At 38.5% G+C, this 16,310-nt stretch overlaps 3 protein-coding genes and 1 long non-coding RNA gene across 6 annotated transcripts; 2 read left to right on the forward strand and 2 right to left on the reverse strand.

Annotated features, from left to right (window-relative positions):
- Positions 1 to 295: 295 nt before the first annotated feature.
- On the reverse strand, positions 296 to 7,393 carry LOC131334389 (flavin-containing monooxygenase FMO GS-OX2-like). Of its 3 annotated transcripts, XR_009202155.1 has the most exons (8): positions 6,778 to 7,385; positions 5,038 to 5,108; positions 4,826 to 4,966; positions 4,412 to 4,494; positions 4,180 to 4,315; positions 3,903 to 4,076; positions 3,240 to 3,509; positions 296 to 312 (listed from the first exon to the last, which is right to left on the reverse strand). XR_009202155.1 is itself a non-coding variant. In XM_058369371.1 (7 exons), exons 1-7 carry the CDS (start codon positions 7,301 to 7,303, stop codon positions 3,357 to 3,359), a joined length of 1,284 nt encoding a protein of 427 aa, XP_058225354.1. In that variant the 5' UTR covers positions 7,304 to 7,393; the 3' UTR covers positions 1,774 to 3,356. The 3 variants fall into 3 exon arrangements, 2 of the variants coding, with proteins under 2 accessions (XP_058225354.1, XP_058225356.1); XM_058369371.1 differs by lacking the exon at positions 296 to 312 and having other exon boundaries at positions 1,774 to 3,509; positions 6,778 to 7,393; XM_058369373.1 differs by lacking the exons at positions 296 to 312; positions 4,180 to 4,315; positions 4,412 to 4,494 and having other exon boundaries at positions 1,774 to 3,509; positions 6,778 to 7,387.
- Positions 5,385 to 7,337, forward strand: LOC131334391 (uncharacterized). Its single transcript, XR_009202156.1, has 2 exons — positions 5,385 to 5,527; positions 5,751 to 7,337. It is a non-coding gene; the product is annotated as an uncharacterized LOC131334391 (long non-coding RNA).
- A 1,727-nt stretch (positions 7,394 to 9,120) lies between the features above and the next one.
- On the forward strand, positions 9,121 to 9,984 carry LOC131334390 (putative lipid-binding protein At4g00165). The gene has a single exon (XM_058369374.1). It carries the CDS (start codon positions 9,404 to 9,406, stop codon positions 9,782 to 9,784), a length of 381 nt encoding a protein of 126 aa, XP_058225357.1. The 5' UTR covers positions 9,121 to 9,403; the 3' UTR covers positions 9,785 to 9,984.
- Positions 9,985 to 11,944: 1,960 nt separating this feature from the next.
- LOC131331958 (root meristem growth factor 10) lies at positions 11,945 to 12,839 on the reverse strand. Its single transcript, XM_058365939.1, has 2 exons — positions 12,720 to 12,839; positions 11,945 to 12,238 (listed from the first exon to the last, which is right to left on the reverse strand). The coding sequence occupies exons 1-2, from the start codon at positions 12,837 to 12,839 to the stop codon at positions 11,945 to 11,947; spliced, it is 414 nt and encodes a 137-aa protein (XP_058221922.1).
- Positions 12,840 to 16,310: the final 3,471 nt, after the last annotated feature.

Below are 16,310 nucleotides of genomic sequence, written 5' to 3' on the forward strand. Positions count from 1 at the left end.
TAAGATTGTGTTCCACGGAGTAGTAGAACTTATTGTTTGAATTAAATATGATGTATTGTGAGAAAGCGACCGATATCAAAAAACATACCTACCAATATACAGTATTATATTACATCCTATTCTTCTTCTCTTCTTCAAGTTAGGCATGTTTCCGCAATGTTACAAGTTGTAGTACTTGTCTTTTCTATTTGTCCTAATTCATATTTTTTTCGCATCGGTTAATTTTTCGTCAAACTTTTATGTAATATTGGTTCGTCATATTACATCGTTTTCCCATCCCCCCTATCTTAGAATTGTTTTGCTAATTCACACCTCCAACCATAAAATTGAATTCTCTGTAGGCGAATTCTTAAACGCATGCTATTCTTGGAATAGGAACTAACAAGGAAATACAAATGAAACGTAAAGCAATAAAGAGCAATGGAAAATCCATTCTGGGCATGGCTTTTGCGCACACTAGACATCGTTGGGATCCCATGGAGCTAGCTGCATGGGATGAAGGGCCATATATAGAGGTAGTATATCACACATAATTCGTAATCTTACTTGCACCGTTCATTTCCTAGTTGCATGGGATAGCGGTAGTATATTATTATACATAATTCGAAATCTTAGTTGCACCGTTCATTACCCCCCCAAAAAAGTATATCCACCTAAAGCAGGCAATCATATTCTGGGGCTGAAAACAAGCCCCTGACCAATATTTTTATGATATTCTTCTGAAACCTTGAAAATTGTTATATTAGGCATGTTTGCCGTAGCTGTGAATACAGATTTTAGATTTTAGTTCTAAATTCTGCTGCAGATTTTTTATTCCGGATTTTTGTAGAAGTTGAGAAACATGTTTGTTTGCAGCTGCGAGATAATAGGAATTTTGTTTGTTTTTGGAAAATTTGTGTTGTAGAATTCCAAAATCTACGCAAACCCAACTTTGAAATTTTGAAACTTTTTTTTTTCCTTTTCAGATTCTCAGAATTTGTAGATTCTAGAAATTAGTTTTTAGAAATTTATTGACATATATTCTAACCTGATTTTTAGAAATTAGAATCTAAAAATCTATCAAAATGATCTTTCGCAAACACCTCTTCTACAGCACCACTTCCCATTGCCAGCAAAATGAGCAACATATGTATAATAACAATAGCAAGGGGGCACCCATTTAGATTCTGACATGGACCCTATCTATTTCGCGTACTGGTGGATCAATGAGGACCAATTCAATGAAAAGAAGTACTCCATGCATGAGGTTTGTGAGCCCAGACATAGATGTTGAATGAAAGCAGTATGCCGAGGAACATGAAGGGATTGGAAACTTAATTGGCAAGGTTTGAATCAATTTGAATCTAGGAAGAACACACACCAGAAAATTAACATTGTTCTATTCTATTTACGTTGGCCTATCAAAGGGTTCGATTTATTCGATAGAACCAAACAGCTCGGCTTTGATCGGTTCAATTACTTTGGTCTATCAAAGCTGTTCTCCAACCAAACAGCTCGGCTTGCCCTATGGCCCCTCTTTACCCCAATCCCTAATCGGTGCAACATTCAATTTGATTTTTCTATTTCAATTTTCCAACATTATCTCAACGGTTGTGCCGCAACCCCTCGAAAACTTTGTACTGTATATGTCATAGATAGACTCCTTCGGTTGGGACTTTTATACGGTGTATTCTTCTAACGTATGACCAAAAAAAAAAAAGGAGGAAGCCGTGTCTTTTTTCTTTCAATCATGGCAAGACCCAATTTATTTCACGAATACATAATCACATCCCATTTATTTCCACCACCACTGGTAGAATTAAAGAAGTATTATTAATCACTTTAATTCAGCTGGAAAAGCACACTAAATACAGGGAAAAACACAGTTTTATTGATAGCAAAAGCACACTAATTCATGAAAAAAACAGAGCAACCCTACGACAGACATACGCAGCTTATTAATAACTTCAATTCAGCAGAAAAGTAGTACATTCGTCAACTTCTTAAGCTATTATATAGATAACCCCATAAGCAAAGAAATTACTCGCCGACTTGGCCCTCCTGGTTTGGTGGCTTTTGCGGTGTCGCTCTTATACGGGCATGGCCATGACAAGGCCAGTGTCCATGAGTCTTGTGGTAATGGGCACGTTGTTCTAGTCTCTGAGCAATACAGACTCCAGCGATTGTGCCCAACATAAACGTGAACGTGCTTCCGATAATACCCATTTCAGGAATTTTGATGTTGAATCTGAATTACCGAAGGATTGGACCAAGATGAGAGAGAGAGAGAGAGAGATGAGTGGGATGGGAAGTAAGGGAATATAAGATGCAGCCTATTTAAATTGTTTTCGTTGGCCATGAACTTTGAGAATGGGTTCAATTCAAGGTTGGTTTCGTTTTCCCCAAGCTTCTTCTCCTTGGCTGATTGCACAAGGGGTCTAGCCCCTTCTCCAAGAGTCAACTCATATACCCACCATCTCAAGAAACATCAGGGAATAATACCCAATATTATTTTATTATAATAAAAAGAAAAGTTTATTTGCACTCAAATCATGCAAATAGTTGCATCTTGATAATTAATAATTCAAATTTATTATCGATCATAGTCTTTTAACAAATGAACAATTAAAAATATTAAAAATAATTAGAATATGCGGATTGCTTTCTGCCATTCAAACCAAGACTTGAAACAAAGCCAAATCTCTATTATAAAACACAATGGTGTAGAGACAAGTTGTTGCAATGGTTGAGATTGAATTGATCCAATGGTTGAGGTGAAATTTCCCTTCTATTAAATTGTCCAGCCTCTTTCGTTTAATTACATAATTGCCACGGATCAAAATTACACCCACTTTCAAATTTGAAACCCTACTTCAGAAAGTTCTCCTTCTCTCTTTGATCCCACACAAACACTACCTCACCCAGACCATCTCTCTTCTTCTCATGCGCCCTTTTCTCCTTCACCGTCCTCCACCACTCACGACGACATTGACCCGCCTTTCAAGCTCTCCACAATCAAGACCTACTCGCCCCTCACTAGCTTTTGCTCATGGTTCGAATCTAGCGGCAGGGTACAAATCAATTCCAATCACGGTGGGTAGTGCCGTAGGCACGGGTAAGCACTAGTTCATATATATTTCATCTTATTCTTCTACTTCTTCTTCTCATCTTCTTCAAGTTAATTATTACAGTTTCCCCCCCACAATATATCATAGTCTTCCCACTCCTCCAAATCTTAGATTTATTTTGCTAATTCCCACCTCCAACTATCAAATTTATTTCTGGGTAGATGAAGAAAGAAATACAAATGAAACGTAAAGCAATAGAGAGGAATGGAAAATCTTTTGTGGGCACGGATGGCATGCCTTTTGCGCACACTAGATATCGTTGGGATCCCATTCATCCCTATATCGTTTTGTATCTGGTCCACTGCTAAGCACAAGTGCAAAAAAATGCTTTTGAATCTCTTTAATTCGCTCTGCCACTGGTGGAACCCCTGCCAAATCCGCGATCATGTCCAGGTACTCAAACTGCAAATAACATAGTAGAATATGTTACTACTCCTCATAGTTAACATGTATGAACATAAAGTCGCGTTTGTAGCTAGCTCGTGTTACATTGTTTTTGTTGTTGTCCAATGTATTTAGGCCTTTGGACCCGTCACAACACCACTTTGATAAACTATAATTTGTTATTCAGTTTGAGGTCCCGTTGGACCCATCACGACACCACTTTGATAAACTATAATTTGTTTTTCATTTCGCAGATCTGGATCTTAATATGCAGACCATTCTTGAAACGATTTGAATAATCCTATAATTGCAACCATGTGGTTATGCTACTATAAGATTCCGTGATTAATTTTTCCTAGCAGACAGAGAAAACTAAGATAATGAAAGCAACTGCAAGAAAGGACACAAAACCTCATGAGGGTGAACTTTATGGGTATGGTGCTTGGGAACACCCCGGTCCGCCGTATCCCTGTAGTGTTCCTCAACGTCGACCAACATTTCCTTTTCCGACGGTAAAATTGCCTTACCAGATAAAACACGCGCCACCCACTTGGATTGCAACTCTATTGCTGCAAAAATGATAACCTGTTGAACAAATAATATAAAGATCACATTCTCCAGTAAATGGCGTACCAAGTTTCTCTCTGTTTTTACAAATTAACAACAATTGTCAAAAACAACAACCAACCCAATAGGGAATTCCCACGAAAGAGAGCCGAGGACTGAGTTGTGGGGGGAAAACATGCTTGTACAACGGCCCAACACGGTTGTCGTCGATACCTACAATCCCGTTTGTTCTAAGAAATGGAAAACTGTATTTATACCTGTACAATGTAATACGTATATCATGATATAAGCATATGCTTCGAGAAATAAAATTAAGCTGAATATTTAACGAAGTTCTTCATTATATATTGTACCCAGTACAATGTATAATTACATCTGCATAAACTCTCGATCCGTCTTGAAATTCTATTGTACCATCTTCATAGACATGGTAAATCTGCAAGACATTGAAATATTGAATGATCAAAGCCATGTGCTTTACATAGGTGAAGTTAAGCTATGACCAAAACCATAAGCCATGTGCTTTTCACAAAAAGATCGCTGCCATTGTCTTTAATAAGAAGATCCAAGAGGTTGATCAAATTACGGAGATACATGACAATAAGACATAAGAGGGACAAAGCATCCGAAATAAACACTGATAACTCCGTAATACATCCTGGGATAAAAAACAACCGAAGAACACTCAACAATGACAAATGCGGCTTGCCTATTCGGCGATGAACAGTCTGTGTAGCATAGGTAAGAAGGAAATTCCTCGTACTTACCTCCGAATGCTGCCATGTGTTGTCGAAATTTGAAACTTTTACATTTGGGGATCTGGATGAAAGATGAACTTGTTTGGCAACACTTGCAATCTCTCTAGAAATATCAATAGCACTAGGTCCACTTCCAATTATCACTACAACCTTCAAAAATGAAAAATTTTAAAAATTAAAGGGGAAGAAAACAAGGAAAATGGTGAAAAATGTAAACCTACTTGATTTTGAAAGGGGTCGGGAACACGATAATTGTGGCTATGCAGTTGCTTTCCAGGCCATTGCTCTATTCCTGCATGGATGGAAAAATGGAAGCAAAAGAAACTACTTGAATGGAAAACAATTTGAAACACAAAGCTAACATTAATTGAAAGATTGAATGCCCTTCTGATTATGTTAATGTTTAAATATTCCTCAGATGCCCAAACAATTGCGTCACTATGTAGCACAAATACAGACACAGACCAAATATGGAACATGGCAATTCTCAAAAAACGGGGACACAATCTTGGTCACGCGGCAGAGAACACAACATTTTTTTTGTCATGCAAACTTACATTGTAACCAACAAATATATTAAGGATAGGACTCCTATTGAATGCGTTATTGACGATGGTGAGGGACCCTCACTGAGGGTGTATGTCTTGTTTTATACATACCACGTTCTACATTACACTTAAGTTACTGAACTTAAGCCCAAAATCACACTAGGTCGAGTCGAGTTTTGTTCACCCTCCACTTAAGAGGGTGAACATTACCCTCCTTCCTATTAGTTGAAATGGTGTGGATCCCACAATGAAGTAGTGTCATGCTTATCAAAAAGTGTATTGCACGGGTGAGACCTACACCATTTCAACCAATAAGAAGAACCAATAAGAGGGACGATAATGTCCACCCTCTTTTAAGGAGGGTGAATAAAATTGCACTCCACTAGGTCTAATTGATAGCTCTACTAAGAAGACAAATAAGTAAACAAAGAACAATCTTTGCTCTACATCACACTAGGTCTAATTGACATACCACAATCTTTGCTCTGTTTTTTGGTGGGAGGAGGACACAAATAGACACCATGCACCAACAACAAACGCCTATTTCACCCAGTCCTTAACTCACCCAACCACTTGTAAGACGAATCAAGACTAGCGGAGTAACATTTTAATACCAGTAAATAGCTGAGCTAGCTGGTGGACTATTTTGAAAAGAACGAAAGAATCCGATGAGAATATAACGTGCCAACAGCCAACTCAATGGCAAGAGTTTCGCGAGAAATTTTTTTAAGGATACAAACCATGTTCATTTCGGGATTTTGGACTTCGGACTTTCTCCCTGTGCATGGTCCCCATAAATTTTTTTTTATCAATTATTACTCTCATTTTTTTCTCTATCTCTCTCACTCATTACCCAAAATCCAAAATCCTAAAACAAACATGGCCAGTTCTTGGAACAAATTCCCGTGCATAGAACGGGCTCACCACTAGTATCCTTGATGACAAATTGTCCCCCCAAAAAAATCATGAAACAACGGGGCGCCTTGACCCCAATAGCCCTCTCCTAGATCCGTCTCTGATGACAATGTTAATCCCTTGTTTGGATTCCAACTTCAAAAAAAAAAAATTCAACTCAAAAAACATTCATTTCCCCTACTTTCAATCATTATTTTCATTTTTCTCTTATCTCTCCAATTATTATTCTCATTTTTTTCTCTATCTCTTTCTACTCATTACCCTTATTTCCAATCATTAGCCTAATTTCTCTCCGATCATTACCCAAGAAACCAAACCCAAAATTTTTTCAAAAAGGAACCAAACATAACATTATCTTCCCACATCTGCATAAGTTTTGGCCTTGATTTCGTTTTGAGTTTGCTAGTAAAGAAAATTAAAATGCAAAAATTTGAAAAAAGGAAAACCAAAAGAAAACAGGCTGCCATTAGCCCAGATTTTGTGATCGAGGGATTGTACCTGGAAGATTTGCAACTACTGTCTCAGCGTAATGTCCAGTACAAACCACCACAGCCTGAAACTCCTCCTCGCCACTCGCCCCACTCGTTCTCGACTCAACAACCCACTCATCATCATCCCCCGAGTCGAACCTCTCAACTCGGACGACTTCGGTCTCGAACCGGATCAACTCAGTGAGTCCGAATTCCCTCGCGAAATCCTTCACGAACTTGAGCACCTCCTCGTGTCCGGGGAAATTCCTCGGATCCCCGTAAACCCGATCGGTAAACGAGTAGTCCGAGAGACCCATGAGGTGTCTGGGCAAGTTGGTTCGGAGAGAGGAGTAGAGGCTGCTGTCGACGATCTCCCGTTTCGGGTCGAGGCCCAATGGATCGGACTCGACACGCGGATCGTAGACCCATGTTCCACCAGGTTGGTTTGATTTTTCATAGACCACGACTCGGTGGCCTTCTCTGAGTAGCTCACGGGCTGTGACTAGGCCTGATACCCCGGCCCCAATTATTGCCACCTTCAGAGAGATTTCCATTGTGTTTTCCAACTTTTCCAACTTTTGTCTTTATACATTGCATATTCGCCAAACCAGAATAGGCAGGCTAGCTGTCAAATTTTTGGCACTTCTTCGTATGCGTGTATAACTAGTACTATATATTTGTAGTTATAGATTTAACAAAAAAACTATGAGCAGATACAATTCGTAGAGAATCATGCAGAGACAAACGCGTTTGGCCTCATTTCGGGTCCCAAAAAAATCTAGAAAAATATCCATAAATTTTTGAATATTATTTTATGAGGCCCTGTAAAAAATCAGCTCCAGTGGATATCGGTAAGTATTACTTTTTGATTCGTAAGGGTGAACTGTGCAGTTTCGCCCCTACGAATCAAAAAATAATATTTACTGATATCCACTGGAGCTGATTTTTTATAGGGCCCCATAAAATAATATTCAAAAATTTATGGATATTTTTCTAAATTTTTTTGGGACCCGAAATAAAGCCAAACGCGTTTGTCTTTGCGTGATTCTCTGCGAATTGTCTCTGCTGTTAGCAGAACTCTGGACTTAAACATGCGCACAGACCTAATCTGTGCATTATTGGGTCTGTGCGCATAGCATCTCTGACGTCTGATTTATGTGACTTTTACCAAAAGTTTCTTTTCCTAATAGTATGTGGTTCATTTTTCTACAACTTTCTTGCAATGTAGGGATCTACTCCAGCCCCGATTTGGGTAACCTCCAAAAGACGCCAAATTTGAAAGAATTAACTAATTAGCTACTGACTTCTCCCATGAGTAGGGCTGTAAACGAGCCAAATCGAGCCGAATATTAGAATACTCAGATTCGTTCGTTAAGTTTTTTAGCGAACTCGAGCTCAAGCCGAACTCAATAAAAATTATGACGAGCCAAACTCGAACCGAGCTTGCCCAGGTTTGGGTCGAACTCGAGCTTGTTTACAAGCCTTAACGATTCAATAATATCATATTTGTATGTTCTTATACAGGTCTAAAACTGCAAATAAAATTTTCATTATGTACATAAATATGTTCATATACATATAAAAAGATAAAACATATACATAAGTAAATTTCTAGTAATTGTAAACGTTTAGACTTGTACAAGTTTTAAAATTTTTACTATATAACTTTATAAAATCCCCATGATACACATATACTTCAGGTTCGCGAGCCTAATCAAGCCGAATACTGTTGCGTTCATGTTCGGCTCATTTATGAAACGAGCCTAAAATTGAGGTCCAGGTTTGGTTCATTTAGTAGACGAATCGAACTCGAACGAGCCTTTACCGAGTCGAGCCTCGAACAGTTCACGAACGGCTCAGTTTATTTACAGCCCTACCCATGGGGTGAAAACAAAGACAAAAATGGTAGTAGTAGATATTATTTACTGTCGAAGGGCTGGTCTGGCCGGGCCTATCTCTATCTGCAGCCACTGTATACTTCGTGTGGCTCATGGACAATATGTTAGATTTCCAGCTAATGACAATCACCAATTTGCTACTATCCAACTTCAACCTTATCAAAAAAACTTCAACCTTATCAATGGCCCAACATTGGGCACTGGCCTAACTTCATACTATTAGTGTTTTTGTTAGGTAATGAATGCTCTATTTTAGAATCATTAGGGTAGTTAGCTTGCGAATAATGTTATCAATTACGTACATCCATTCTGTGTAGATTTTAAGGATAACGCCTTCCCTTTAACTTGGGTTGCAGAAATTTTCTATTGTTTCTATCTCAGGGTACTATGTCCTATGATATTCTTGTGATATCGGCTAGAAAAAACAAAGTGTTATATATGACATTTTGAAATTTTCCATGATGATTGATCCGTCATTGCATCCTCAAATGCCACCGTTAATTGGAAGGTAACTGCGGAGTCCACGCTTTATCACCATTTGGCCTAATATAAACAGAATGAACTCAGACTCGTGCTTAAAAGCTTCCGAGTGATGAATTGTCCAATGTTATGCTAAGACCCAATTAGCCTTTATTCTATTTAAATCCGATGGGGGACTTAACATTCACAGAGGTCCACAAAGCACTAGTAGTATTTTTCTTTCTATAAATACCAACTGATAATTAGTGCCACACCGGGGAAAAAAAAAAAAAAACAATGGCACGCTCTAAGGCAGCCGCAGCCCTTCTCATTTTATTGAACCTTATCTTCATCTCCTTCTTCAGCAATGTCTCCTCCAATGGAGTCCCGTGTCCTCCCTCGGCCCCGAAACCGGCGGAAAAATGCCCGAAAGATACTCTGAAGTTTGGTGTTTGTGGTGAGTGGCTGGGACTGGTGACTGAAGTAATCGGGGCCAAACCCAGCCCCAAATGCTGTGCATTGGTGGAAGGCTTGGCTGAGCTCGAGGCTGCACTGTGTTTGTGCACTGCAATTAAGGCCAATGTGTTGGGTGCTGTCAATGTTGAAGTTCCCATTGCCCTGAGTCTGGTCGTCAATGGGTGTGGAAAGAAGGTTCCAGAAGGCTTTGTATGTGCTTAGGAATGGGTGTGCGAGCGTGCGCACGCACTTTGTGTTTGTACTTTGTTCATGTGTTGGTGAATGACAGGATTGTAGTCTTGATGTGTGGTCAAAGGGGAAAAGCAAGATTGAGGGTGCTCCTTAATCACTTTCCGATGTACTAAAATGATAGTAATTGTGAGTGATTATGTAAGTTTTGAATAATCAGGTATTCAGGCTAACTTGCATGCATGTCAACTGATTTTTTGGCTTTAAGATTAACAATCAGACAAACTTATAGTGGCTCTCAAAATCGAAACAATCATATGAAACTTCGACTTTAATTTCTTTTATCAGAGAACGACGTTACATACACAAACAGAGACGCAAAGAATCAGACAATTGCACATAAATTTTACACGACGATGTATGGCCCATAAACAATTACGTAATCAAATGATTCCAGACACATCTGTGTCCGAATCTACGCATTTTTGTCATTGTCCATACTGATATTTTTCTTCTTTCAATGGGTCTACGGTGGAGAGATCTTGATTTCCGCAGATAGTGGAATTGTTATTTCCTGGAACACTTTAATTTGTTAATCCATTTTTTTGTCAGCTGTGATTGTACATTAGTACTAGTGCCTTGCAACTTCATCATAAAGTGGTCTTCATTCCTTCTTTTTTTTTATTACATGGGGAAGTGTCATGTTCAATTGGATTGTCACCGTAGCTCGGGATTCGAATTTGGGATGTTTGTTTGACTCATATTGGGATTATAAATTTAAGTTGAATTATTTCTATACTTAATTAATTCATTACTAGTGGAAACACCCTTGAAATGCTGGTCAATTCAAAGATGGCCAGATAATAATAATAATCTTCCATATAGTTTCGCTTCTATATGCAACGACACCTGAATATGCGAGCACCTCCAAGCATCATGTGCTTGTAGCTAGCCTTTCGGATTACTTATGGTACTGTCCGAACCAACTTACGTATGTATTGACTAATTCTTGAAGGGTCAATCCCAACAGTCTACTATTGAAGACAATTTAAAGTCGGACCTCACAAAAGTTGATAGCACGTATGAAATTTCGAATCTAAAAACAAATTAAGATGGTACGACTCTAAGTCTTATACCTTGATCACCGGTTGGCCTCTAGCTAGCTAGTCATGCATGCATGCCCTAACACAAAGACTGATCTCAAAACTCAAGAGAGAAACACTCAAACTGAATTTCATCCACAAGAAATGTAAATTATAAAAACAGAAATTAGCTCTCTCTCTCTCTCTCTCTCTCTCTCTCTCTCTCTCTCTCTCTCTCTCTATATATATATATATATATATGTATGTATGTATGTATGTACGTGTATCTATGTATAAGTGTGTTCCTCTCAGTTTCCACACTCTAAAACACATCACACACATACATATAACTTAATTTGGCTTGTTAACGGGAAACAAGGCAAGCTAGGAAAGACATGACACGACATGATCTTAACACGTCGCCAGAAAAGACATGGAATGAGAAGTGCTTGTCACCGGGCTAGGAAAGAGTACATCACCCGACATGTGCTTGTCACGAGACTATGCAACGCATGGCCAAACATGTCACTGGGCTAAATTCAATATGTCAATGATAGGCTATGAGGAATTCAGGAGACTGGCCGAAGGGCATGAGGCAACAGAAGTAAAGAACACGTACACGTACTAATTCTCAGAATCAAAATCTCCCCATACAAAATCTGGTGTACATTAAAAAGGTGAGAGGCAACGCAATTGAATTATCTCAAAAAAACCCCATGTACATCTAGCCGTCTTTTGTTGTGATCGTTTGAAGGCAGCAGTGATCAAACGATCAGACCTCACGATCGTCTGAAAGCAGCAGCGATCAAACGATCTCCCTATAGAATAAGTGGCTCTACTATATACTTCCCGAAGCATTGGATTTTCCTTCCCAAAACTTCGCAAGTTTCCGTTCGGGTTACAGATCTGTGGACAGATTTATAAAGGAAATGGAAAATGATAGAGGAAACAATGAAATAGATCGAGTTTCTTTTCCTTTCACTCCATAAATCACTCCACAAACCAATTATCTAAAACACTGCCTAGTTAATGTCAGAGCTTATAACTGGCCGGGTAATCCTCTAGGGGTTCAAAAGAAGGCGAGAAGGAGAAGATCAGAAGGGCCAAAATCTCAATTGTGAACCGGAGGGTGAGTCCTTGGGGGTGCATAGTCATAGTCCAAGTTAAACCCAGGTTGCTGCTCCTCACCCCTTTCCTTGTGGGGTACATGCCAAGATACATTTGAAGGTTTGGACGGATCAGTTTTTACAGCACCTGATGAGATCTTTTCCATGCCTTCTCCTTGGCCTTTCATCTTCCTGGTGGCCTTCAAAGGCTTGTGATCATCATCTTTCTCAACCCTGCTAATTTGATTCACCATTCCCTCTCCATCGCCCGCTCCAGGAGTACTCGTCGTCTCATCATTCTGCATAATATATGACCCCAAGAATGATTATTGGAAGGCTTATATCGATCTCAGTAAATTTATCAAATGTTTACAGTAGCTACTCAAATGCCTCAACTGGACGGACAATCTATAAAGAATGATATGGTAAGTCTTTGATCATACAGTCACTTCAAAACGAAGTCCCGTCAGATTGACATGAAATTTTGATATGCAAATGTTCTGGCATTCTAGTAACGATTACCATGTAAATGTTTTGTAAAGCCAATGTTTTCTTATATCAATCTTTTCAACGATTCTCGAAGAACTTAAGAAAACAATCAAAAGAGAGTCCCATCAAATTGATATGAAATTTCAGGCATGAAACTGTGTCCAGCTAAGATTTTCAAATAAAAGTTTTGGAAAACTAGTGTTATGCTTTTGTCAAATTGTTTTATCGGTTCACGAAAAGCTTAAGAAGAAGAAGAACATCAAGAGGAAAAAGAAAAGGAGTACCAAGTACCTCGAATGGAAGGAGGGATTTTGTTTCCGGCTCCTTCCCAATCGCAGCAAGATGTCGCCCGTAACATGAATGGAAAGAAACACACAGAAGAAACAGAAATAGGGAAGATACGACAGACATGTCAAGCAAATATGAAGGGGTTCGAAGAGATATCTATGACAGAAGCTCTCTTTTTCTCTTATGGTTGGGGACAGTACATGTGATAGTGGTATGGGTGATGGTTATACCAATATCAAGCTAGAGAAGCAAGAACTACGTTCAGAGATTTGAAGGAGTGAATGTGTTCTTTTCGAAAGAACATGCAGTTGTATGAGGGATGAGGAGGAGGTAGGGAAGTGAAGATGTGGGTGGCATTCCCTTCTGTCCCTTTCCTTTCACTTTTCAATTCCGCAATGGAAAGAGAAGTAAGTTTAAATATATGGAGAGAGAGAGAGAGAGAGAGAGAGAGAGAGAGAGGAGATTATGATGAAGAAGAGAGACCATAAGAAAGATATTTGATGGAAAGTAAGTCAATCTGAAGATGGATTTTTTTTTTCCCATAGTCGTGTGTCGGGTCAGCTTGTGAGTATCTTGGCTAATTTTAAGACGATCTAAAGTTAAGGTTAGGATGAATTTCCAATAACTCCAAAGTTTGAAAAATTTGCAATTGCCCCAAAGTTTGAAAATTTTGGTTTTGATGGAATTTGCCTTTGCAACCTCTTCAGAGTAAGCCCTTTAATTAATTGTCATTTCAACTCTCATGCATACACACCCGACCAAACTCAAGGACCATGTTCGTTTTGGGATTCAAGTCTCAATGTTTTTTTTTTCTGCGCACGGTCTTCAATAAATTTTTTCTGAATTATTATTCTCATTTCTTTATCTATATCTCTCCATTCGTTATCCAAAATCTAAAATCCCGAAATAGACATGGTCAAGATGTTGGAGCTTTTAGCAATATATATATAATTCGTTTCCTGGTCATCTAGCGGTTTAAATTCAAAACAAAATGTTAGCAGCCAATAGAAAAAAGTCTTCCTATGGAACATAACTAACTAATGAGAGAGTAGAAAGAACAAGCTTAAGCAAGAAAGCAAGAGCCTGTCCATTTGTCTTTGCATGGAATTTTTTAAGGATTGCATGGCTCCTTTTTTTTTTTTTTTTTTGGCTTTTGCGCGCCCCACCTTATTACCTTCAATAAAGTTACCAGTTACTACGATTATTTTAAATTAATGGCAAAAAGTAATTAAGTAGCCTTTTTAGGTAGATGGAAAAGGCCGATTTCCTGAACATGACCATTGACCACCTTTTTTTTTTTGATCCGCGACCATTGACCACCTTACATATGAGTATTTTGAAAAGAATGAAGAAATGGAACATACACAACAATATCGTTTTATTGCGGAATTACAATTTTAGTCTCTCTCATTTTTTGACAACTCACTCCAGACCAGCTTACGGATATCTCGCCTAATTCTGAAAGTCCAATTCGGCCCACAGCCAACTTGAGGAGAGCCCAATTAATTTCAATCTTACCATTAGCGCATTAGAGACTAGTTGCACCCAATCGTTATTTTTCTTAAAGAAGAATGGTGTTAAATTAGAAACGATTTTCGTAGCATATTTAATAAAACAATTCAACTTTGTAAAGCCTTATTATCATAGCAGGCCTACATAAAACACATACTCCCTCCGTTCAATTTTCATTGTCCATTTTTGAATTGCTTATATTTTTCAATCTATAATATTTTTCGTAATTTTGAAAACTTTGTATCATAGAACTAATCGAGATCTATCAAACAAGATTCATATTTGCATATTTTTCAAGATCCACACTATAAGATATAGACAAAAGATATAAAAAAGACAAACAGAATAATAAACAATAAAAATGAAACGGAGGAGTAATAAATGTGTCTTCTACATCTACTACTACTACTATAATACATAAACAATAATTCAATGTCTTTCGATCCCATAACTTTTTCACATGGTCCCATTGCCCCCACCCCCCCACCCCCCCCCCCCCCCCCCCCAAAAAAAAAAAAACTTAGTTTACTACCCTTCTTTAGGTCGGGAGATTTTATTAACCATAAACGACAATGTGGATACTTAGCAATCCCAATGTAGAAAGGCTGAAACACTTTTTCGCTAATACTTCGCGTGATGATCGTATATAATTAATCAAACTCATCGCTTCCATTCATTGATCCACTAGCTTCCTTTAATTCAAAAATGGTACGTGATTAACAAGGCATTGGCTCCATGCATGCAAAAGCTAGCATTGGGGGATCATGAGACCGAAAAAAGAAGACATGCCCCGGAAGAGAGAGAGAGGCACAAGGATGGAAAATTATTTAATCGGCCTTGTGGCACTGTCACGTGATGTCCCAAGCTTATTTTTACTACATAATTTCATTGAGGGCCTAAGACAAGAGTGTAAATCTCAGCTTAATGTGTTGGTATTGTGGTGGAAAAGAGGTCCGGAGCACTGTACGGGCACTGGTTAATCTCACTACAAGGAGGCAGATCGAGGTGAACTATTTCTTCTTGTTCTTGTAGCAAGGGACAAGGGTGGTTGTTCCTACCGCCAATACCGGTCAACGTGCCAGCTGCCACAAACCCATGTGGCCCGATACTCCACGTGGATGAAGTTTCACTTGGCAACTCTCTTCGAGATTTTATACTTTAAATGTCTCCTACATCGTACATTTTCAAATCTTAAAAAAACATATTTATATATATTATTTTTTTAATTTTTATTCTAAATTAAAGTATTCAATAAGTAATTTACTACCAGTAGATAACTAGGACAAGTTCTTGAATTTGTGAAGACTGATTCGGTCTTGATTTGTGATTTTGACGGTAATATCGATGTTAAGGTTGTGGGGTATTGGGCAGGGTTCACAGCGAGCGGTCGGAGGCAACACCTCTGATATCTAACATTAATAGTGCTACAACCACAAATACTTGCACACAAAAATTCCATCCTTTGTATGTGTGTGTGCATTGGTTGGTGCAATTCCGCAACACAGAGATTACATCCTTGGTAGTTTGTATGTGTTGTAGCAGGATAAATCTGCAATATTTCAGAGGACTAGACTTAGAGTATTGCATTAGATTGGTCACTGGAGATTTGCCCAGTCGTTAATTTCAGAGTCCCGGAATTAATTGAGGCGTAAGCTGATTCCGGATATCCAATTATAAAAAAATAAATATTAGAAAAAGACCACATCCTTTGTTTGTGTGGTATAATACTAGTTGATCATGAAATGTTTCTTGAAAATAATACTCCTAGTTCAATAATCCCGAGCTGATCATGAAATCTCTTTCTTAAACATATATAATAAAAATACTACTAGCTAGTTCATTAATACATGTAATTCGGCTATCAAACGCAACTCGTTAAACATGCAATTAACCAGTGACATTCTTAGATATGGTCCCCAGCGCATTGATTCGGACGTTCGATTTTGGAGTTTGTTCGGATTTCAGTCCATCATGTCGGTACGTAGTTAATCCCAATAGGTTGGCCAAACGGTGAGGGCATGAGCTTAGGGGTTTGCTCTCTCTTAAGGTATCAGATTCAAAAAATTTCATGTGCTATCAATT

Source organism: Rhododendron vialii, chromosome 7a, assembly GCF_030253575.1.
Source record: "Rhododendron vialii isolate Sample 1 chromosome 7a, ASM3025357v1".
Classification (NCBI taxonomy): Eukaryota; Viridiplantae; Streptophyta; class Magnoliopsida; order Ericales; family Ericaceae; genus Rhododendron; species Rhododendron vialii.

Coding starts and splice junctions, on each gene's coding strand:
- LOC131334389 (XM_058369371.1), bottom strand. CDS start 7,303: ATGGAAATCTCTCTGAAGGTGGCAATAATTGGGGCCGGGGTATCAGGC. Junction 4,967..5,037: donor CCGACCCCTTTCAAAATCAA/GTAGGTTTACAT, acceptor TCATTTTTGAAG/GTTGTAGTGATAATTGGAAG. Junction 4,316..4,411: donor GTAATTATACATTGTACTGG/GTACAATATATA, acceptor TACATTGTACAG/GTATAAATACAGTTTTCCAT.
- LOC131331958 (XM_058365939.1), bottom strand. CDS start 12,839: ATGTCTGTCGTATCTTCCCTATTTCTGTTTCTTCTGTGTGTTTCTTTC. Junction 12,239..12,719: donor AATCCCTCCTTCCATTCGAG/GTACTTGGTACT, acceptor TATATTATGCAG/AATGATGAGACGACGAGTAC.
- LOC131334390 (XM_058369374.1), top strand. CDS start 9,404: ATGGCACGCTCTAAGGCAGCCGCAGCCCTTCTCATTTTATTGAACCTT.